Below are 24913 nucleotides of genomic sequence, written 5' to 3'. Positions count from 1 at the left end.
CCTGATGCTTCTTAAAGAAGCATACGCTGCGGATAAGTCAAAGTGCCATATTTACTTGGTAGCTGATGGCAGAGCCCTGAGGAACACTGCAGGTGGTAGCTACAGACTTAAACCGTGACATTCCTGGGTAAGATTTCCCATGATTATATAACCTCTAGAATCCAAACTCTATCACTTCAAGACCTTGGAATCTGTATGTCATGCCATGCCAGGCCAAGAATCCTGTTGTGGAGGCATGTTGGCACCAACAAAAAGGATTTCCAAGGAAATTATCACAGTATTCGTCCAGCCAACTTCATACTCTCAGACTTTATGCTAAATTTTGAAATCCAGTGGAGCTTTAGAGTTGTAGTTTTGAAGGGACTATGGAAAAATGCTGAAAGGCCTGTGGAAACTGACATCTGTTAAAATAGTAGTTTGTGGAAAATAAATTTTCTTCCTAAAACTTCATAGTATAGAAGTCTGCACATGCAAATTTTAAAATCAAATATACATCTCACTTGCTTCTGACACATACCTATTTTCATTTTTGTTTATGGGGAAATAAACATGCAAACAAAAATAGTGATAGAATGAGCCCATAATAGAACTCTCAGTAAAATGGGGAATTGCTCAACTTTCCAGTAATTTTGTCTGTTTGTCGTAAGTATTTTGTACAGTGTTGTCTAGCTGTCTGATTCTATGGAGATCTAAGTCTAGTTTCCCCCCCCATTTATCCACTTTTTGTAGAATCTTCTTGTAATTACTAGTACTTAACAGAAAACCTGTATACATGTTAAAACATTTAATTAGTCAAAATTGTGTAAAAGAAGATTTCTTCCCAATACCACTTAATGATCATTAGAAGGTCTGATTCAAAGCCCACTTAAGTTAATTGATGTCCTTAGTTGACTTCAATACATTTTGAATTTGGCTCAGTATACTCAGAAATGTGAAGTTAATGGCTACAATAGCAGCAAGAAATACTCTCCATAGATGCACAACTTCCATGGCTCTCCATTTGCTTCCATAATGGCCTGCTAAGAAGTTTTGGATAAATGTAATGAAAGGTCATTTTAAGTAAAAAGTCAGCCAAATTCAGAGCAGCAGAGGAAGACACTTTAATGTTTAATAATTTAAAACCTGATGTGTTTTCCACTTCTACTCTATTTATGCTTCCATTGAAATTAAGGACGCAGTTGATACAATGTGGTATCGCTTAGATTTGGTAATGGCTTAGTCTGTTTGGAAGAATGATAACCCCACAGAAGCAATGGCCCTGCAGGACATACAGGCCCTACAGCTTCTTGTTATATAAAGCCATTTCAACTTTAATGCTGTTCTCTTCTGATTTCAGAAGTAGCCTATTTTTTCTGTGATTGTGGGCAAGAGTAAACAGATTCCCTAGATGGTCTTCACCAAAGCCAGGCGTTTTTCACCATTTTTAACTTTCAGTCCCACATACCGTGAAAGTATAAGTACCAAATTAATAAAATACTAGGTCTTTTGCTGTGATACTTCTGTTATGGCAGGAACACAGAGCTTTTGGAGAACCTAATATTAGTTTATTCCTGTGATACCTTTGGTTTTGCCTCTTAAACTCAGGGAAGTATCAGGGTAATTTACTCTGCTTTCTGTGTTCTCATCATGAAAATGCAAATTACTGTACAGCAGGCCAGACGTTGAAGAAAGTAGGTGCTTTGGTACAAGGTTTCCAACCTGAGTTCTAGCCTGAAGAGTTAGTTGAGCAGACAAATCTCTGCATCCTTTGAAGTTCGTACTGAGTCTAGATAATTTTGAATTCAGAAAAAGTTCATGTCCTGGATGAGTTTCTAGTAACTGAGGGACAGCCATGCGTTCTGAAAAGTATTTATTAGTTACTTCAAAACAAAGTAGGGTCAACATTAGAGAGAGCTTGATATTCATAGGAAAACCTACCACTCCTACCATCCCTCCACTGTTTTGCTCTGTGAGTAGGAAAAGCAGCATGACACATTTGCAGCCTGCAGGACTTTACTGCCCCTCGACACTTTTGCAGCTCCAGACTTGCTTCTCAGTGTTTTGAGCAATATGGGAGCTACTGGAGTCAGTGGAGAACAAGAGGGCTTTCTGGTGTGCTGCTGGTGAACTTCAGAGCTTCCGAGGAGAAATGTCATCCGCTGTCCCCCAGCTTTTTGCCTGTAGGTGTTCTTTGAGAAAAAGCTAGTAATGCTCGCTGCTTAGTGCTTGCACAGGTTTGGTAGATAAAATACAGCCTAGTAATATGAGGCAACTGTGAGCCTCATTTTTCAAGCAGCACGTGGGTCATGAGTGACTCAATTGTTATTGAGCAAATGAATGCAAGAAAAAAGGAAACTTTCTTCACTGAGACAAACTATCAGCCTCCCTTGACCTGCCCTCCTTGTCTTCTGAGTTAGCACCCTGTGTGCCTGTGAGTTGAAAGGCAAGACAGCAGAGCGCTTGTTGCCAGTGAAAACTGTGCCAACAAGATGGGCTTAAACCAGAGAGATGTGATTTCCTCTGAGTGAGAATAAGAGTGAAGTAGAGATGGAGGAAAGGGATGCAAAGTATTGCATGTATCCCTCTAAGGGTCGCATTGCCCTCGTGTTGCACTTTGTCATTAGCTGAATCACTGGAGCATCCTGTCAAATCAGCCTCCTGCCTAGATTTTTAAAGCCTCTAATTGGCACCTGCGTGGTACCCACACGGCTACATGTTACCAATGCAACTCCATTTGCCCTGCACAGCCTTTCACAGCTGTTTCCCCCAGTTTCAGGATGCAGTCAGTAACCTACCATGGCATAAGGTAACCCTGGCTTTGGTTGGGACCCTGTGATGTGACGTGGCTTTTGTGCGACAGCAAAGCTTCGCTTTATTCCTTTCCCTTTTATCCATTAAGCAAATGTTTCTCTGTGTTTCCTGTTTATCACAAACTCTGAGCCTCTCTAGACAGGCTATTCTGAGCTTGTCCTGCTTTCTGATAATTGCATGTACATTAAAGCAAACACCCCTGCAGGGTTTCTCCACTCCCCTGTCCTTGCCAGTTCGGAGCTGGACAGCATTCCATGGCTTGCAAGCACAGGGCTGCGCAAAAAAGGCATGCCAGGGGCTGGCAAAGCTCTGGGGAAGAAGGCAAAGCTGCTATTTCTGGCATCTCTTATTTTGCCAGTGAGTTCAGATACCTGTCCTTTCCTAATGACATGATGGCTGCTAGATCCTCCTGAGGCATGCATCGGTGACATCACTATTGAGATCTACAGTCCATGTCCAGCCATATCAATTTCTGGCTTCTCTGTGGAGATATGAAAAATGAACGAGATCTGGGAGAGTCACCCATCAGTAGTGACTGCAGTAGTAATTTTGAGAAGGTGGTTTGTGGCATATTTCTGTGAACTGTTTTCTTTCTTGCAAAGGGAAAAGAGGGCAGAACACTGCTATGAGATTTTTGAGGATGATCTTTACCAAATTGCTGTTTAGAGAGCTGGGAATCTCTAGATCTTAAAGTAATTACAAGCATTACTATCTTGTGCCTCTACCTGGGGTAAAGTCCTGGACTACAAGAAGTACAGTAATGACACTTTTCCTTCATAAATGCCCTTCCACTGAAGGATTATACAAAGTCTTACTTGAGATGAGTAGATTAGTTTTGTCCTTGGTTTACAGATAGAAGAGGTAGCAGACTGTGGAAAGCTGACTGCTGCCTGCGCCAGAGTGATGCAACACACCACTGAACTGAATACACTGCAGTGAAATGCTGCCAGGCACATCAAGATAGATACTTCCTACCTCCCTGAGGTTGAAATCAAGACCTCCAAAACTGTATTTCTTCTCAGGATTTAGTTCCCAAGAAGTGAAAAATATGCACAGAACTTTCCACACTCGCACACTTAAAATGATGAAAGTAAAGAAACTCAGGTTATTTCTTTTTTAATTGGTTTCTAGAGTGAATCTGTAGGCAGAAAGTAGATATTTCCTTTCTACTCTGATTGTCTATTATTGAACACAGGCCATGCAGTGCTGTAGCTGAATCCCCTTGTCCAAGTGGTAGTCATAAGTCACTGCCTGTTCTCATGCTTTAGGACAGTAACCAAGCAAGGACCCTGACTGGATGCTGCCATCCATCACTCACTTGGTGTGAACTTATGTTGCCAGTGAACCAACCAAGAGGTTTTTCAGAAGTGAGTCACCAATGCAGTTAGACAGCACATCGAATGGAATTTTATCTTACCTAGGCAGGATATCCTCCAGGAGGGAGAACATGGTCAGATGATCCTTTTCAGAGCTAGTGCAATGGTCACATTCCCCATGAAATACCTGCTCTTCCCCATCCAAAGGGAATTTTGTTGGAGTTCCAGTTTCTGAGCAGCTGCAGTACGTGTTGCTAATGGTGAATCTCAGTACTATTGGAAGTGTATTATGGGAGTGGGTGCTCCTTCTGTTTTGTTTTTCCTCATTTTTGAAGCAAATCCAACTTTTATCAGTTGTAGGGTTGTGCAAATAACAGTACATATCTTTTAAGAGAGAAGAGCAACAGGTCTTTTTGAAGAGGAGACAAAAATGGAATAAACTAGCTACCCCCTGGGTTTCTGTTGGAATAGCTGTACAGTTGAAATCTACCCAACTTTTGTTTCCTGTTTTTATAAGTGGCTTTCATTAACGTGCTGGTCATGAGTAAGTTAACGCCTACAGAGCTGTCACTGTCAAGTACTGTGTATCACTGAATTCATAGCAGTTCTGGCAGTGCTGAACTGTGTGCATACGTGTTTAAATGCATTCCCCACTTCTCTGAAGGAGTTATTTCCAGAGATCCCAAGTGTGGAAGTGGATCTCTCAGATGACTTGTGACTCTGCAGAGGGGGGATAAGTATCTTTGAAAGACTTAGATTGGCACATGTACAAATAGCCTTTCCTCCATCCTGATATGTGAGGAAGGCTAAGGATGATGTAGTGCAAGAGTTGCTTTTGATGGTTTTATGTGGTGCTGTAGAGGAAGAGAGATCTGGGGTGATAACCAGAATGCTGGGAAATCCTCCTCCTCTGCACAGTGCTGAAAACTACCACTTTTCTAATTTCCTGCAGAGCATCTTACTGACATTCAGGTAAAGTCTTTGTTCAGGCTTAGCAGAGGATGTTCTCTCAGGAAGTTAAAGGACATCGAGAACTAAAGGTGTACTGGGGCAGGTTCCTAATTACTCATCTGATCCCTGCAAGGAAGATAGGAATGGTTCTGTAGTTTGCTTGTGTTTTGTTTGTTAATATAGCAGCTCCAGGGCAATCAGTTATTTGAAGGACTGGAAAAAACCCTACCTAGTTATCTTTGTTTGCTTCTTTAGGTCTTTTCCCTGCCTTTGTGGATTCCTAGAAATTTGTTGTGCCTGACTGTGTTGTTGCAGAGTTTATTTCACTTATCTGAGGTCTCCGCAGTGCTACATTAACTCCCTTCGACTCAGCCTAGGTCAAATCAGAGTGGTTACAGTGCTTTTGAGCAGCAGAGCAATTTTGCCAGGAGCTTCAGAATTGCACTGACTCCATCTCTAAAGAATACCCTTAGCAGTCACAATAGGAATTTTGGGTGAGAATAAGGCTTGCACTAATTACAGCGACTTAGTCACAACTTGCTAACTCCGTGTTGAAGACATGCTCTTAGAAGTATCCATACTTGGACAGACTGGGAATTGAGAGAAAGTACAGTCTTATGCTTAAGGCTCTGAACACTGGCATCTCCAGTAATCAGGTTTAATTTCTTGTTGTGCCTTGTACTTCTTATGTCACTTCTTATATTTCTTTCCCTTTCTGTGTCTCAGTTCTGCAGCTATAAATTCACATTCCTGTTTGTCTTCTCCCCTGCATACATGGCAAGTTCTTCAGGATGGGTATATTAGTTGAGTATGCATGGCTGTGGAAGGTCAGGAGAGCCCTACATGACATCTTAAGAGTTTCTGTGCTTTGAGAATATGTCATTGGCTTTGGATTGTGAGGCAAGAGCAGCCTCGAATGCTCATTTAACTCCCACAGCTAATTTTTTGTTGTAGATTTGGGACTTTTCCTTCAACCTTGAAATTTTGCTGGTTTTCTGTTCTGCAGGGCAGGGAGTGCTGAGACCGAATAAACTGAATTTTTCTTAAGTTACGTGAGTGCTAAATAAGATGCATTGTTACAATTTTCCATATCCTCTGCGTATAAAGAGGAGTGGAAAATGAATAAATGAGAAGAAAATGTGTGATGATATCTAATGTATTCTAAGACCAAGCTTCTAACCTTCTTTGTTTCTTTTTCTTTCTTCCAGGTGGAGCGGGAAATAGCCATCCTGAAGTTGATAGAACATCCCCACGTTTTAAAGCTGCATGATGTTTACGAAAATAAAAAATATTTGTAGGTATTACTGGCTTTTGCCAGAGAAAGGGGAAGGGAAGGAGGAAGGAAGGGAGGGAGATCAGGGTTTTGGAACGTGGTAACATTTCTGAAAGTATGGAACAGGTGTGTTTTCACCCTCTGCTGGTGTCTGTGTGATATTTGGTACTTGGATGAGGAATGAACACTCACTATTTCCCTGGCTTTTCTCATTTTCTCTGTACTTTCATAGAATCATTAGGATTGGAAAATATATCTAACATCATCATCCAGCCATTAACCCAGTGCCACCATACTCGCCACTAAACCATGTCCCTGGGTGCCAGCTCCACATGTTTTTTGAACATTTCCAGGGATGGTCATTCCACCATTTCCCTGGACAGCCTGTTTCAATGCCTGACCGTTCCTTCAGTGAAGAAATTTTTCCTGATATCCAATCCAAACCTCCCTTGGTGCATCTTAAGGCCATTTCCCTTCATCCTGTCACTTGTTAACTGGGACAAGAGACCAACCTGTCTGCAGCCTCTTTTCAGGTAGTTGTAGGGAGTGATAAGGTCACCCCTGAGCATCCTCCTCTCCAGGCTAAACAGCCCCAGCTCCCTCAGCCACTTCTTATAAGACTTGTGCTCCAGACCCTTCATCAGCTCTGCTGTCACTCTGTGGACATGCTCTAGCTCCTCAGTGTCTTCTTTGGAGTGAGCCTTTACTTATATGCTGTTTCTTTTTTTACTTAAAATGGAGGAGAGAGGACAAACCAATGTTTTCTATCAAACAGCAAAAGACGAGGAAGGTTTGTATGTGTAAGATCTGGAACCATTTTGAATCAAAGCTGTAATAGACTTACAATGGATAATTTGGATAACCTCCTTTGCCTACCAGTTTTCATTGAAACCCTCAACTCTCATTAAAAGTGTTTTAAATTTTCCCCATCAATAAGTTTTTGGTTTTAAGGGCCAGTGAAGTCTCCTGATGGTTCAGTAGTAACAGTTATGTAGCAAAGCTTTTTTTTTTAAGATTTTTTTCTCCCCAGATCATTTCCAGTGCTAGACAGGGATGTTGTCCACAGGCAAGCATTTTAGCTTGATTTAGGGCACTAGATATGTTGGATCTCTTGTCAAACAAACAGGCCACATTAATCTTGGTGCAACAGGAAAAAAAATCAGTGTTCTCCAAATGGAAAATGGTGACCCAGTAGGGAACTTAGTGTTATTTCCAGCTTTTTAACGGGTTATTACAAGTAGGAGAGAGTGGTTAAAGGAAGGTTAAACAGTTTTTAAAAGCCACTATCCGTGACTTCTTTTTAATGTCACAACACAAGAAAGGAATGACTGTTTATCTAAAGAAAGTGTGTTGAATGGAAGTAACAGTCCCTTATGGACTATTCAGCCAGTCTTGTTACTGGAGCAATGAATTCCTGTTCTGAGAAGTGAGACCTCTTTGCCTAAGGGTTAGCTTAGTAGAGCAGGCAGTAATTTCTTTTGGATTCCCCACGCTCCTTTGGGGCAGAGCCTGCCATCCACAGTGAAATGCAGTTGCCAGAAAGAGCTTGTGCAGGCACTGGGTGGAAGCTGGCTCAGGTGTTCTCAGAGCTGCATGCTCAGTGCTCTGTCCTCAGTGGCATAAATGGTCATGGGTCCATGAAGCCCAGTTTACCCCAGCTGAGGACAGAGGCCCAGATCTAACACAGCCTTTTCTGTATGCAGAAGGGTAGCAGTGGAATATCAGGCTTTACAGGGAGTAAGTTTTCCTTTAATCCTGAAAAGAGAGGCACTGTTGGTGAAAGTACATTCTTCTCTATTCTGGTTTAATGGGGGGGTAGGATGAGGCCCAAGGCTTTCTTTTGATTAAGATAGAGAAAATATTCCTCTTTGTGATCTTTATTTGTTTCTATGTTGTGTAATCCTAGGTATGCACACACTTAACATAAACATAGTGTAGAGCTGATGTGTTCCAGATAGGTGTGGTATACTTTAGCAGCAGTGACAATGTATGAATACATGCAGAAGAAAGGCCATGAGGGGATGTGTTTTAGAGGTGCTGAAGCTTTATTATTGCTCTAGATGCCTGTGCAGCCAGCAGCTGAACTGACTTCTCCTTCTTTATTCCAAAAGACTTGGGGGCTGTTCTACTCCTTGTGAAAAATATCTAGTGCTCAGAGCAGTGGGGATGGTGTTACACCATTATTTCCAAAAAAATACTGCATTTCTTGGCAGGAAAATATCTTCCTGATGAAGATCACCTTGAAAAGAAAAGCATCCCATATCTTTAAGCTGTATCTGGATATCCTGGCTTCTAAAAATGTTGGGCTCCAAAGCATGCTTTCCCAGTGACCATTTAGCCTTTAACAATCACTAAGTCTGCTTTCTGCTGTAGCTCCTTTGCCTGTAAGATTAAGCTGTCTGAATCCCCCTGAAAAGGCACCAGATCCCTCTGCTGAAAGACACTGATTCTGAAAGAACCAATGACTGTTAATTATGTTTCATTTTTTATTAGTCACTATTTTAAAGAAAGGGCACAATGCAGAGCTCCTGCCAAGCTTCCATGTTCAGAATTAGAAACAGCTGTGGCCTTGGATAAATCTGAGACCTGGAAGAGAGTGCCTATGGAGGGGTGAGGTATTACAAGTGTGTGGGGGCTGAGAAGTGTGTGTGCATGTACTTTTCCAAGCAATAGACATGGTGACCTCTGGTTATCACCAGCATCAAAAAAGGGATTGCTCTCTGGTGGTGGCAGCACCTTTCCATCATGCATGCCATCTCAGCAGTAACAGTAGTGGCATGGTTTCAGAGGAGCTCATGAATTATGGGTGATATTTCAGAAGCCAGAGACTAATCACAATGCAGCGCTGGGGAGTATTTCCTCGATAAATGTTAATTTCACAAATCATGTTTGACTTTTAGTTTATGATTTAATTTGTGACAAGGGGCTTTGGTTGAGTAGATTCCTAATGCAACCATGAATCAAATCCTTTTTCCACAGTTTATTTAACACTGAAAATGAGTTTTAAAAAATAATAATAAAAATCTGTTAGCATATGTGTGTTAGCCAAGCAGTCTTTTTCTGTTTGTTTTAGTCGGGTTCTTTTTGCCAAGATGGTTGGAGAGATGGAGAAAGCTATGAGATCTAAGATTTAATGCTCTAAATGCTCTTTATCCAGCATTTTGAGTTATCTTATTTAGTAAGACTGTGGACTATAGATCTAGAAGCGTGGGGGAAAACATGGTTTCACTGAGGCTCTCTGTAAGTGTGCTGATATACCACCTCAGATATACATTTTGTTGGCTAAACGAGCAGTGTTACTGACAGGTGAATTATTTTGTGTTTGTTGTACGATGACACTGATGACCTTCAAGCAAGGTTGGGAGTCCACAGTAATAGATAATTTAGAAATAGCTATAGATGATCAATGCCTCCCTCTCTCCCATCATATAATGTTAATAGACAAAACATCCAGGAAGGGGGATCATCCTCCAATTTTAAATATCAAGAATGAGTCAAAGGGGCCTGGTACAGGACATGATCAGTGAGCTACCAAAATTTGTGTGTGCACCAGTCATTTTGAGTAATGAAGTTCAGATAGTCAGGAATTTTAGGGCAATGTAAATCACAGAATCATCACAGAACGGGTTTGATTGGGAGGAACCTTAAATCATCTAGTTCCAACCTGCCTGCCATGGGCAGGGACACCTTTGTTTAGATCAGGTTGCTCAGAGCCCCAACCCCAGAGCCCCACTTCCAGGAATGGGGCATGTACTAATGAACTAAGGGACTGAGCAACTGAGTAACAGTTTCTGTGTGTTCTGTAATGCCTATCAGAGGGGACACACTCCTTTGGTCACACGGTTTCTGCATTGCATATGAACTGTGTGAACCTGGGTGATGATCCTATTTTGCCTGTGCTGTGTATAGAAAAGGTCTTTCCTGAACTGACTCTGCACAGTGTTTGTGTAGCGACTGGAGAGGAAGGTGGAGTTTGTACACTGTTAGCAGCACTACCACTGTGAATGAGCAGGAGATTCTCATTAGCAGACTTGTTGAGGATTAAAGAAGAGGAAACATGCAAAGCCCAGTCCTTCATGAAAGAAGTGACTGGCTCGGATGTTTTCTAGGAAGAAATCTTATGCTTTATTCTTAAATCTCTGTTATGTATATTTACTGCATTTCATTTACTGTGTTTTATGCAGTACAGTTAGCTTTTCTTTTGATCATAGAAAAGCAATTGTCCCACTGTTAGAGGAGCTGTTAGCATAGCAAACTAAGTGCTATCACACAGTGGATGGAACTTGCCGTTCCAGAGGGGTTAAAGCTAACTGATACAGTTCTATTGCAGAACCCCCAACAGAGGTGGCATTATCTGTTTTGATCTCATTTGATTAGCTATTTAGTTTAAATTGCCAGGGGTTTGGTGGGGAGCAGAAATAAAATAGAAAAATAGAAAAATACCATACTAGGACCACTCCAGGTTTTCTTTTGGATGTTTATACTGATATTTCTCTATTGCCTTTCCATCCATGTTTATATATCTATATCTAGCCATATATATATATATATCTGTAAATTTCTATTTCTGGGTGCATACAGATATTTGTGTGTAGATTTATACTGATTAATTTTGAAATCTTCACATTTAAGATTTCAAATTTTCAATTTTTTTGGCAGCGTTTATTTTAAATCTCTCTCTTGTCCAGCTTGATCAGCATTTTAAGCAAGAATCTGTTTTGAGAGAAGGAGTGGATGCCATGCTGTTGTTCTCTGAAGTGTGCCGTGCATTCATCAGCACCTTCTCCAAGTAGAAGTCCCTTTCTCATCATTCAGTAGTACAATGCTATTGCTGGGCAAGGGCCCAAGCCTCACTGCAGTGTACACAACATACCACCTCCTGATTACAGAGGTGAAGGTGCATCACAGTGAACCAGATAACAAAATTAAAACATCCTCCTGCCCATGCACAACTTATGTTTCTGGCTTATACAAGATCAGCTGACAGCAGGAGTTGAAGACGTACAACTCTGGTGGTGTCTGCAGAGGCCTTTGTGCTGCCAGTCCTCTCCTGTAGGGTTTTCCTGTAATTCTGTTTATTTTTGTTGAACTAATTGTGAGGTGCCAGAGGATGCAAGAAAGAGGAAAAAAAAGGCACTATGTGTTCTTCTGTTAGTGGTAGGAAAAGACTTTGACATTCAATCAATCTGCAGGGAAACCTATCTAAAGGCAGAAGGAGGGTTCAGAAAGTTGGAGTGGCTCCAAGGGTTCAGCACTGAAAATAAATTTTTGGTAGGTATGCTTCTTGGTGGTCAGACTGTGGGATGTCAGGTGCTGTAAATACAGGGAAAGAAAACAAAGCAGGATTGGAAGGCAAAATGGCATTCTATCTGAGCCTTGATTAGAACAAAGAGAAATATTAGTAACCAGCTACTTTGACCCCTTGTCTTGTGCTGTTGACATGTTTTAGTAGTCTGGAACTAAAAGCATGTGTAGTCAAAGGAAAGCCAGTCAGCAGTAGGAGTGGAGCCAGTGCACGTGAAGTTTTGAGTTCAGGGTGGGCTGGAGACAAGGACCTGGATAGAAGCCAGGAAGGGGAGCAGGTGCTGCAACAAGGGCAGGTGTCAGCATTTGCAGGAGGGATGCCAGCCTAGCTTGCACAGAGGTGGTGGTGATGATTAATGCTGCACCCTGTGCAATGCAGTCTTAATAAGCTCTACCCAAAAGCCTGACTTTATCTTCTGCTCACTGCCTGATGTGCTTGGATACCTTCTAGGCCGTGATGGCTGCGCTTGGGAGAAAACAGGTCCATACTGAAACCATTCTGTGACATGAGCAACGGGAGATAGAGCTTGAAAATAACAGTGTATTCAAATGCCTAACTTCTCTTTTAGAATTTGGTAGGCAGAGTTATGTGTCTCTGGGCCCTAGTTACAGCAAAGGCCACTTAGCTCTGAAGAAGAAAACTCTAAAGTATACAGTCACTAGCAGAACTGCAGCAGTGACCTGATGGGTGTTGTCTCAGCTCTTCCCGTCCTGTGCTGAGGATCCCTCTGGCTAGATCCATTCCATATCATGTGCCAGATAGGATGGCTGCTGCAGTACTTTGTCATATGTGACTACACACGATGAAGGCGCTACTCAAAACACTTTTCAACCAAACAAATCAAAGGTACAGAGTACAACTGTGTAGTCTTCTACTACCTCTTTTCCCCAAAAGCCACAACCTGTTCATGTCCAAATGTAATGAGCAATCAAATATAATCTCCATTCAAACATGGAAACTAGAGTTAAAATTGTCTTTTAGAAAAAAAGAAATATAATGCACGCACATTTTCTTGCAGGCAAGGAAAAAAAAAATAAAAAAAATATAGAGCTTGTGGCCCAGTGCCAAATTAGGGTTTAAAAATTCATGCCTGCCATAAGAATTTATATAACTTCTGAATAATTTATAGACTGTGCCAATAACAAGGGGCTTAATATCTGATAGAGGTTATTTAATCAATAGAAAACAGTGCAGAGAAAAAGCTGTCAAAGAACTACAGAGCATGTCAGCCTGGGCTGGGCAACTTTTAACCTCTTCTGTGTTACGCTTATGTTCAGTCATATATATACGTATGGAAGGACATTTTGCAAGTAGGGTGGTAGCGTGGAAGAGGAATCACCCGTTTTTTTTTCTTCTAGAGGCTTTTCTTTGTCAGTCTGCTGTTTCCAATAGATCCCTTGCTGATGCACCAGAGCTTTGAAATGTAGTGAGCTTCTCGGCAGGCATGATCATTTTATCGTATGTCTTACCCATAGGCATCACAAAATGCTAAACTCTTGGGTGCAGAGGAAGCAAACAGGGATTCTGCCGGTGTTTTTTATGTATTTGTGTGTGTGTCTTTCTGTATAACTGCATCTGGATTTTACATCTTACTGGAGTGCACACCTGAAGTTGTGCATCTTAAAAACTAGCTAGTGCCAAATGAATATCTAATCTAATTCTGGCACAGTAAGAGTTCTAGGACATCACCCAGTGGTGCGTGATGGTACCCAGTGGTACATTCAGACTTATGAAGAAGAACCTACTTGTTTAGGTTTAAGCAAGGTTGTGCATTATATGTAAATGTCACTCCATTTAATAAAAAATAAACTATTAACTGGTTCCCCACTACACCCCTAATTGCAAGCACTGATAAATAAACCTTCTCTTGCCTGACCAAAACAAGAAGCTCTGTGGATTGGCTACCATTCCTAGAGCATCAGAGAATGTTTCTTGGTAGTCTGTCTTTTTTTGTATTTATAATGCTTACCTGAAATAGTTTGTGTTTCAACATGAGCTTTCATCTAGAGATCTCTCTCCATTTAACACTTTTATAATAATAAATACATTTGTATTGCCCCAGAGGACCTAATTGTTGTAGCTGTGAATGTCTTGTAAATTGTCCTGAGAAAACAAGAGCTGCTTACCCACACAGTGATGGGCTGCTTCAGGCAATCCATCTGGCAAGAATTTTAGTATTTAACACCATTTTTGCTAATGGCTAAGAGACAGCTTTTCATTCTTTACAGATCTGGTGTGTTTGTTATTTTGCCAGGAATATCTGGTAGTGCATGGTCCTGGTATTCTCTGTGCCTGTTATTCTTTCTTTAAAGCATTTTTCCAGGCATTGCTCAGAGCCAGCCCGTTCCTTTAGTTACAGTCCTAATTTGTAGGTAGCATGTAGCTGCCTTGCCTCAGTGAGGGCTCTGTGACTTATTCTTTAAAGCTCCCTAGGGCTTGGGAAAAGGTACCCTTTAACAAGTTGTAGCATAGTCCACCAGGTGGAAAGGAGAAATAATAACAAGAAGTGTCTTTTTTGCTGTTTTAAGTGATGTCTTCATAATAGTGTAGAGCAACAGTACTGCTCATTGAGAAGTCCTTGCTGTGCTGGGCACTGGACAAGAATGGGACAAATCCAGCTTACAATCCAAAACACAAATCAGCTGTTTTGAAGGGGAAGTCCAAGCTGCTGTCAAACATCACAGCATAGAACAGTCTTCAGGAAGGAACTGAAGAAAAACAATGATGTAGCTCTGTCATTAACAGTGATCCTCTTCCAAGTGTAGCGGGAATGTTATGAGAGCACAGAATTGTTTGCCTGGATATTTAAGAAGTGGATGATAGAACTTGGCTTTGAAGGCTCGTCAGGGACAGAACTCAACCACAAAGGCCAAGGAAGAGATTCTAAATTGCTTACAGAAGGGGCTACAAGAAATGAAGGAAGCTAGTTCATGTTAGATGGAGTATAAAAAAATGAGGATGATGGAGGCACGGAAGGAGTGGTCAAAGTGGCTAAGAAAATTATATTTCTGTGATGGTCTGATATCTATTTTGAATCACCAAAAGTGGAGCCAGAATGCGTTTATCAAAGATATAATGATGAATTAATTCAGATACAAGATATCTAGCTAAAATTAGACATTAAAGTTTATCTATCTGGATGGATAGGAAAACCCTTATCTTATAATAAAGAAAACATATAAAAGATACCAGTACAACCAAGGTATAGGGACCTGAAGAAAGCCTGAGTCAAAGTTAACACCCACCCTAAAAGCCTTCTTTACTGTTTTGGTTTCTGAAAGAGTAAATGGAATGAACTAAAAAGAAAGAAAAGAGCCTAGGATTATTCTAAACTTGGTTTTATAAGCTGCGTGCATATCTCTGATATGATATGTAGTGGGTCATTTGAGGTTAGGAATTCAGAATCTTTCACTGAGGAGGTGGTAATGATGGGATGCAGATGGAGAAATAATGAAGGGAATAGATAGAATGCTGCTGGATGCAATCTCTCTGTTCCTCTCCAATCAACAAAATTATTCTTGTATTTAGTATTCAGCTTCTTTGTTTTTAAAGACCAAAGTCTTGTCTCCTTCAGGCTTTGAAACTTAATCGGAGATTTTTAGTTTCATGTCTTGGCTTGTAGCAGGGACATAAGATACTAATACAAGATGTGGACCTTGGTGTCTTTATGAAAGCAAGCTGTGGCCTGTGAAAATATTTGCGACCTCATAAAGAATATATCTAGTGAGGAAACGTAATTGAGAATTTATTTTGAGCATGCACTTGGTTTCATATTGAGTTGCAGAACCCTGATGTTTTCTGGCTTTTCCAGCATCGTAGCAAGCAGAGGGGAAATTGGTGGTGGTTACAGCATGGAGTAGAAGGCATAAGGGACCACAGCTGCTAATCTCAGCTCTGATACTGGGCGACTGTAACCCCAGACAAGTCACTTTGCTTCACAGTTCCCTATCAGTAAAGAACAGGAGGTTAATGCTTGTTAATACTTGCTTCTCTCATGTGAAATGCAAGGATTAGAAGAGCTGGTGTGTGTCCAGAGCATCCAACATGTGAGACCTAAGTGCTTTTACAGCATCATTTGTCCTAATATAGGTCCTCTCTGTATTATCCCAGCACGTAGTGTGCATGCCGCCAGCCAGAGGCTGGGTCTTTCCTTTCCTTGAACCGCCTTGCAGTGGCTCTTACAGAGTGGGTTTTCTTATGTTTTCACAATGGGAGGACTGATGCTGTCAATCTTACATAGATAGGATTAAAAAAAAAAAAAAAGCTTCATTCACCAATAAGTTGCTTTTCATCTCTAAATGTAATAGGAGAGTAGTTCTGGTTACTGTTCCAGGATTTTTAGGATTTGCTTGCTTGCTTAGAGTAAATGGGAAAAGTAGTACTGTAGTGAAATGAGAACCTGTCATATCTGGGGAAGATAAAAGGGAAAGGAAACTCGGGAAAATGCTTCTTAGTGTTTTTCACCCCTAGAGGCTGCGTGTTATTTACCTTCTCCTAGATCCTCCAAGAGCTGGCATTGGCATACTTCCGATCCTATAGGACTTTGCTAAAGTAAAGGATTTTAGACACTGATGTGAGCTCAGGAGATCTGGATTCTTTTCTGTGCCATGGATTCAGGAAAAATGTAGTGTCTGTATGCCTTATTTTCCAGCCTCTGGAAAAATGTTCTTTCTTTCCCTTGCTTTTTCTGTTTGGCTTTTCAGAGTGTTTATTCTCTTATTCTGTGGAGTCACTTAGGCACACTCACACATACACAGATGGATAGATACAGATATACAGCACTTAGTGGGGTTTGTGTAAACTGCGCAGTGATAGTTAGAACCGGTGCAGCACTTGGAAATGTTTAAACCCCTCTCGCTGGCCTGTTTGGAAATAACAAGTGTACTACTACTGTGCCATGAATTGTGCCAGCAGAACATTGGCTTGCAGAGAGATGGAGGCAGGTGCTGAATTATGCCCTTGTTTAACGGAAAATCTCCTAGTTGGGGGCTATCCTAAAAAACCCATGTCATACTAGCGGGAACAGGGTTGGCAGGTGACCAGCTGCAAATCTGAACTCAGGAATCCTAGCTGCAACATAGCCATGTAGTACTTGTGGAGTGATTCCTGCAGCATTTATATCTTGCACTCAGCCGCTGGGGAATGTGTTTGTCGTCCTTCTCACTCATGTCACGTTGGGGGCTTTGTCAGATCAGAATACATCGTCGCTGTGCTTCTCCATGTCCCTTGAGTTGTCATAGGCACAAATCTTTTTCAAATGCTCTCCCCTGTTCATTTCCATTATTATATCTAGTGCTTCTAGGTGGCAAGCAAAAAATGAATAACCTTGTAAATGCTCCCTGTCTTTCAATTTGTTTTATTTTTCATACAACGTGTCAGTGCATTTTTGTTGAGTGTTTTTAATAAGATGAAGTTGATGAAAATAAATTGCTTTGCAGTTCCTGCTGTGGGTGACAGAAATGCTGGGTCTGTTATTTTCCAAAATTGCACATTTGAAAGCAGTGTGGAGGGTGTTCTATATGCCTGTAACTGCAATCATCTTTGTAATGTACCTCCCAGAAAAGGAAAGCAGCTAGCAATTTGAATTTTGGGGGCAAGATGCACTGCTGGTATCCAGCTTCTGCTGGGCACAGTGAGAGAGGGAGCTGTCAAGAGGAATCTTAGGATTGATTCTGTGCCAGGCTTGCGTCTGCCATATTGGATAGTTAGCCACATCTGTCTCTAATGTGAGACAGAGAATGAATTATATAGCAAACCCTCTTATCAGATTGTCTCCTAGCCAAGGCTTAGACAGCAAGGACTGGGACTTGACCATGTGGATACCCCAGTGCCTCTGGTTACTGCATATCAGCTTTCTTCTGAGCATTTCAATGACTTACTCAAAAAATGTAATGTGAATACGCAGTGATCTCCAAGTTACCAAGGTGTACTCAGTAGAGAGTCTAGTAACTACTCATCTGTCTTTGAGAGAAGATAAGCCACATATTCCAAATGTGATTTTCAAGTTAAGACTTTTCTTTTTTTACTCATTTTAATGAAAGGGGGAAAATTCAGTATTACTATATTTCTTGTAAATGTTTCTATTTTGATAAAAAATGCAAAAAATAAAAATTTCCCTAAAGTTTATAATTTCATTTTGTTGTCCACTTTTTGTGCTTTTTTAGTACATATTTAACTGGAAGACAGTATTAATGTCTGTCTTACTGCAGACTTTGCTGCATTTCTGAAAGTCAGGGAAGCGCTTTCTCCATATATTAGGTGAGAACTGACACATGGAAGTTGCTCAGGAGCTGATGATTAACCAGGAGCTCAGGTTCCACTTTTGCAACTTCAAGGCTAATACCATTATCATTAAGGTAGTTTTACTTTCCTCAGAACTGCTTTTAGTCCTTCTTCTGTCCTATCTTTTTGGAAGCGTTGAAAACAGTAATAATTAAGACTCCAAATTGATAACAGTCTTCTTCACTTTCCATTTCAAATTCAGAAATTTCCTTGGAGGTTATGCTGCTTGAGGTAGAGAAAAGACAGTGTTTTGGATTAATTGTTTTTCATTGTCCACTCAAATTTGAAGAAGTGGATTAGTGCCGGTAGTAAAACTATCCTACTGTAAAGCAGGATTGATGGATCATAGTGCACGTACAGTTCAGCCTGGTCTGCTGTGCTGTTGGGAGGCAGGGACTGAGCAGTGCATTCAAAACTTGGAAAAATAACTAATTCTTGTTTGCAAGTTTTCTGGTGATGTCTTGCAGACAAATTGCCAAAGGTGTGAATCCACTGTTCACCTTTACATTGATGCTTTACACTGATGTTTATACTTGTTATTTCAGATTCTGGGTAAATTACCTCACTCTGTAATTTCTTTATACTGCATTAAAATAGCATGTGCGAAGCAAAAAAAACAAGGAGATGCTAGGCCCCAAAATCATAATGGAGATGGAAAAAGTTTATGGAGATTTTAAGCAATCCTCTTTCTTAGTCCATATTATATCTGGTTTAGTTTTAAGTGGTTCTGTTGATGGCGTTCCTGCCACTTTCCTGGAAAAACTGTTTCATTCCCACTATTCGGCAACATTTCCAGAGATTTATACTATTTTCCTCTGCTTGGCTGCCTTTCATTTCCCCAGCTTACAACAAGAGGGTCCACCTATGGCAAGTTCTTTCCTTGCAGAAGGTTTTACTTTTTGCTCTATGACTGCCAGGAGTGCAATATGAGGCCTTGAATTTCCTCTATCGCTCTTAGGCCCCCTTTGTGCCGCATTTATTCACTCACTGTCACATTTTTCACGTGTGAATTGCAAGGACAGGAAGCTACTCCAGCAAATAACTGGTGTTCAGCAGCAAAATCTGAATCTTTTATGTAGGCTGCACACATGTTGTTGTTTTTTTTTCCATAATTTACATGGTTCACCTTTTTTTTTAATTCGCTCTAATTTGTTGACATCTGCCTGATTCTTTCTGAATGAAGCTTTGCTACAGCTGTTTTATGAAAGAACTGTCAGCTTGGTTAAAGGACCTGAGGCTTCCTGGTACACAGTCTTATTCCACTGCAGCTTGAAGAGCTACTGTGGAACCTTGTTCCTGATTATTCTCTTCTTCCCCTCTGGTCTTTTGAGTAACTTTTTGCTTCTTGATTCTCTCTCATTATGATATTAGATGCTGAGTCCAACAGTGTCAGGTCTGAAGTTTGCAGGACCCCTGTTAAAAATACTAATCACTCCTGATTTTAAAATTCTGATTCTCCTCCGCAGTTATTTCTGGAAGTGTTCTCCTTGACCACTATGTAGAAGCATTGATCTCCTTGACCATAAATAGAAGTGTTTGTGTACAACTGTGTGACTGTGAAGGGGTTGATATGATCACGTACTTACAAAATCCTGGCTTTGTTATTTTCTAGGTATTTGGTGCTAGAACATGTGTCAGGTGGGGAGCTCTTTGACTATCTCGTAAAAAAGGGAAGATTGACACCAAAAGAAGCCAGGAAGTTCTTCCGACAAATCATCTCTGCTTTAGACTTCTGCCATAGTCATTCAATATGGTGAGTACAGCCATTTCCACAGGAGTTACCTGTTACATAAAAGCTTATAATAAAGGGATCTTACCTTGATATTTTTACTTTCTGATAAATTACTGATGTTGTAAAGCTCTAAAAGCATTGGGTAAAATACTGATGTATTTTTTAATTCTTGACCATCTATGAGACAATGCACCAGTCACAAATAGACTTTTCATGGAGAAGATTGTCTGTCATTTTTCACTGGAGGAGAATTCATTCACAGGTAATGCTTTAAACAGAAAAACCAAAACTACCAAAGGAAAACAGTTTCATTTCCATAATTTTTGAGGCACTTACTAATAATTAAGATTATATACACTGTATCAAAATGAATCCCTGAAGAATCCTGGGACGATTGCAAATACAGCAGTCATTTTATGGCTTCCTTCGTTTTTTTTAAAACCTGCTGGCTTTTGGCAACCTTCACTGAGTCCCTTCTGGGCATTTGAGTCACCATTGCCTTTAATTTCCTTTCCAGTAGGGAAGAATTTTCTTATACTTTCTAATTCCATCATATTATTTAACCATCGGGTGTGGTTTAACCTGTGATATCAGGTGGTGTTTTAAATTGCACCGATTTCTCCTTCATCTCCAGCAAGTTTAGGTAATTTAAATTATACTGAAATCAAGTTGTTGTAATCAGTCTGAGCACAAGAGTTTCTGTATAGCTGCTGACCCATAACTGCCTGCTCCTTGCTCTCATAAGTGCATCTCCTTGCATTTAGATTGGCTGAGGGAGAACATCTACATTGTCTGCGTGGCTGCTTCTCCATAGCCACAGCCAGCCATAGATCCCCCACTCCAGGAGGCCAAGGGCCACAGATAGATATTGCAGTAGCTGGATTTGCATAATCACTATGTGGTTCCTTCTCAGCAGCCTTACAGGGATTTTCTGTACCCCCAGTTTTGTGCTGAAAACTCACAAACCAGATGGCCCCAGCATAAAAGGCTACAGCAAAAATGGATGCTTAAATATTTTAACTTGCTTTTTTAGCCTCCCCCATCATCTCTGACTCATTTCAACAGGAAATAGTAATCAGAAAGACAGCATATTTCTAAATGGAAAGAAGAGCCTTTCTTGAGGATATATTGAGAAAAATGTACTGTTAGCAGAAGAGACAGTTCGAAGGTGGTAGATCTGGGTGAGACGATCCTGAGGACAATGTCTACCTGGTACAGTCAGGGTTACAATAGTCAGAGAAATTCCCAAAAAGGCCAAGAGCAGGTTGCATGCCCTAACTAGAAGATCTAAGTTTACTCTATTGGCAGAGATGTCTGATCAGTTTTATTCTATGAATTCCACAATTTTTCCTCCCTGCTAATCCACTGCACTGAGTCATCCTGACCGTTTTAGAACCAGCATACAACCTTGGTAGGTTGCAGAGCTGTTATTTTTTATATACACTGGGCGGTGTAACCACTGGTGGATTGCATACGTACATGTTTCTGTTTCCTAGTTGGCTTAATACTTAGAAATCCAATCCAAGAAGACTCGAAAATGTTTAAGTACAATTGAAGAGAAATTATTTGCTCTTCCAAATGAATATTCTGGAGAAATCTCAATCTCCATTGGGATAGTTTGTACTAAAAAATGCACATACATGCTAGTCCTTTGGGCTTATGATGGATACTTCTTGATCTGGGAGACTTTAATAAACTGAGTGAGGATCATGGTGAGTCTCATGTCAGACAGACAGGCAAGCATCTCTGCAGCTTTAACAATATGTGAAATCTTCAAGGCAGAGTGCCTTTCTCTCTTGAGGAATCCATTTTCTTCTGTTAAACATATTGGATTGTGGGCAGTAGTCTTGCTAATAAGTAAATCCCCTGTCTCCTTGCTAACTCCCACTTGACTAGCATCTAGTTCTGAATAAGTTAGCAGTAAATCATAAGCTCTCCCTCCGGGTCACTCTGAGACTCGTGTGGTCTGTGTTATATTAGATTCTGTGTCGTATTCTAGACCGTTATCAGAAAATCAGAGCATGCATAAATACATATGTGTGCATGTGTGTGAGTATAAAAGTTAATGTGCTTTCCTAAGCAACGAAGCCTGACCTTGTCCTGTCGTGGGGCAGTGAAATGACAAATCATCTCATCAGCCAGGTTATCCAGTTATGACCACGTTGAAAAATGAAGGCTTCTGCTTTGGTTAATGACTAAATGTGTGTGCTTCTGACGTACTGGCAGAATAGATTGATGGGCTGCTATCCCCAGCCCCATATCATTGTCCCATCTTCTTCCTGTACCTCCCAAAACACTTTGAAATAACTGTGGCTTACTTTCACAGGAGTATGTAACCACAGTCAGCATTCACTGCTCAAAATGCATTGATGCACCAGGATTCCTGAATCAAAGAATTCCTGAATCAAAGATTCAGGAAGGATTCCCCAATCCTCCCATCAGTAAAAGGCTTTGGCTGTTCCTGTGTGGAGAGATAGCTTCTGTCTGAGAGGTGTTTTCAAACAAGCAGCTGAGAAAAGGAAGTAGAATAGGTGTAGAGCTTGAGTCTGTTTGTGTGTTGTTTTAAAAATGTATGTGCTTTCTGTTCTTGTTCTATTTACTGGAAACAATGGGAGAGTATTTGATGTATCTCACTCTGTGGTGCAGTCACTTATGGGGTTTTTATGATATAGGTTGTCCATGGGAGAATGCTTATAGATAACCCACTGTAGGGTCCTCTGAGGACTTCTGTGTGTACATAGCACTGTGCCAGGCTAGGGACCCACAGGCAACTGTGCAGCAAACTGACAGCACCATGCAGAGGTATCTCGTGGGATCCCGTGTTACCTTGCTGCTTTGCCTGAGCTGGCAAGCCAAGCAGTTAGCTCAGTGATGCAGCATTATTGCTTCTACTTCAGCTCTCCCTCTGTGCTTGCTCTGAGGGCTCTGCGCTGTGCTGCAGTGCCTGGAGCAGACGCACTCGGCAACGGTGCAAGAAATGGCAGAGGAACCTGAGGTTCCTCAGACATCAGTTTAAGACCATCCAAGCCTGGGAAGTTTTCTTTGGACAGAAGTGATGATGATTGGTTTTTTTCCTAAACTGCCATTCACCTAATACTGGGTGTCCACTTTCCTAAATTCAGGGCCTTTAAGATACCTCTGCTGGGTGCCCCAAATCAATAGTCCCTTTTGAACGTCCTGCCTCCATACTGTGGGAGAGCTGTCGGCTAATTCAGTGCCGACTGTATTTTCTGTCGGAAACAGTGTGGGAGCACGTATTGGGGTAGGTCACAAATCCTTGGTTTCCTCGGGAAGAGCCTCTTTGATGTCGGTGTTGGGGATGCTGCAGCGGCAGCCGCGGGTGGGAGCGGAGGGAGGGCTGGCGGGAGCCGCATTGGCTGGGCGTGACATCACCGGCGGGAGCGGGGATTGGCGCCGCGCATCCTCCCGGCCCTGGGCTCCGGCTTTGGTCGGGCTCATATTCGGTGTCTGCATCTCACAAGCTGACAAATAAAAATATGATTACAGAAAATGCCCCGTGGCAAACCTTATTATGGCTTCAGAGATAACAGATAATGCCAATTACTGCGCAGGGCAGTGGTGACATTGAGAGGAAATCCCCTGCGGTAATGAGCAGTGAGATGATTATTTCATTTTATTTTTATTTTGGTTGCGTTTCATTTTGTGGTTTTGTTTTTTTCCCTGAGCATACACAAGAGGGGTTAAGGCAGGTTCTTTATGAATATTGATAAATGACAATTATGAGGGCCCTTTCTCCTTTCATTGCCTGGGGCTGTGCTTGTTCGAGCACACACAAGGAAGGCTCTTGCTCAAGTGTGTCTGTGTGTGCATGCGTAGGCATGGGGGTGTGTGACTTAAAGGGCTGAGGCAATGAATAAGAGCTTTGTTTGAGTTTGCCTTGTGTTCTTCCCCTCAGTGCAGAGGGGGAAAGGCTCCTCATAAAATAACACATTCACAGCAGTAGTGTCAAAATCTCTGGTATATTCTTGCAGGCAGAAGCTGCAGAGCACTGTCAGTAAGGAAAGCATCCTTTTAGGGACAAATCTGGGGTGTCTCTGAGAAACAGAGAAAGCTGAAGAATGCCAGGTGCCATGTTCTGTCAGATAGTGCCACCCTACTCATGACTCCTGCTCTGCCTTACTTCATAAGGAGCCTGCTGTGGTGTTCTGCAGGGAGGTTCTGTCAAATGCTGAATACTGCAGCAGCTGGACACCTTGAAATCATGACTCAAGGCCTCCAAATGTGAAATTGGTCTAGAAATTGTGGAATTTAATAAGGTTGGTTGCTGTTTTGGAATTTTTTCTGGTCCTTGAGTCTTTAGGTTTTCAAGTTCTCTTTCAGGCTATCAGAAGTGAGAAGGGTACGTTTTTCCCCTGTTGGGAGCTGATATTCACCAATCATTACCTGAATCCAGGAGTTTCAGAACTGTGATCAAGACTCACTGTAAAACAGTGAGGAATTTTCAGATAACCCTTGTACAGGAAACCGGAGAAAACCCATCAAGTGTAGCAGCTGCAGTGCCAAAGGCAAAGTTACCAGCTCAGCTAAAGTCAGAGTACATGTATCTTTGTAAGTTTACTTCTTTATATAAGCCACTGGAGACTCAAAAATAGCATAGTCTTATTGTACACATAGCCAGGTAAGATTCTCTGGCAAGTACAGCAGTAGTGATCAGACCTGACCAGTTGTTCTGGCTTTGAAATGCATGACTATATGTTTTGAGGAGGGGTTGGTAAGGAGAAACAATACATTTTAATAGATTAATGAAAATAATTGTTAAAAAAGCAAGCAATGTTTTATGCATACAAATCCTTCCCCAGGATTCCTGATATGTTTATAGATGTTGTCCCTTTCCTAGCTATAGTTACATTTACTTGCTCTGCAGAATTCTGTGAAAACTTACTAAATTTGAGCATAGCAACCATGGCTGTAAACAAAGATTCTTCTGTAGGTAGATACAAGTTATGTGTTTGGATCTGATTTGCAGAAGCAGGAGAATATAAGATTAAAGGCTTTTTCTGTTAATGAAATTTAAAATAATGCTTCTCCTACTATTAATTGTTACTGATAAATTATCTGCATCACATCAGGCACTTTAAGAGGCATAGTGCAGAACAATTATTCTGTGGTCTGGCCCTACTGGGAGTTTGGGGTCAGTAAGGAAAGCATTTGCGAAGTAACCACCAATTTGATTAGTACAAATGACCTGCAACTACTCCAATTAAGAGGTTTCTTGGGTTAGAAATCTGTGACCTACAATGAGT

The 24913-nt window shown here is 41.2% G+C and overlaps 1 protein-coding gene across 11 annotated transcripts in view; it reads left to right on the top strand.

The window, feature by feature from the left end:
- The window catches only part of BRSK2 (BR serine/threonine kinase 2), a 312908-nt gene that overhangs the window by 198499 nt on the left and 89496 nt on the right, over positions 1 to 24913 (top strand). For all 11 annotated transcript variants that reach the window (XM_027651228.1, XM_027651234.1, XM_027651231.1 and 8 more), the window contains exons 3-4: positions 6266 to 6351; positions 19530 to 19670. In XM_027651228.1, coding sequence (XP_027507029.1) covers positions 6266 to 6351; positions 19530 to 19670 — 227 coding nt within the window. The remainder of the gene's footprint in view (positions 1 to 6265; positions 6352 to 19529; positions 19671 to 24913) is intronic.

This window comes from Corapipo altera, unplaced genomic scaffold (assembly GCF_003945725.1).
Source record: "Corapipo altera isolate COAL_440 unplaced genomic scaffold, ASM394572v1 78, whole genome shotgun sequence".
NCBI classification, from domain to species: Eukaryota; Metazoa; Chordata; class Aves; order Passeriformes; family Pipridae; genus Corapipo; species Corapipo altera.
The sequence above is the reverse complement of the archived record's forward strand: the minus strand, read 5'-3'. Positions and strand labels throughout refer to the sequence as shown.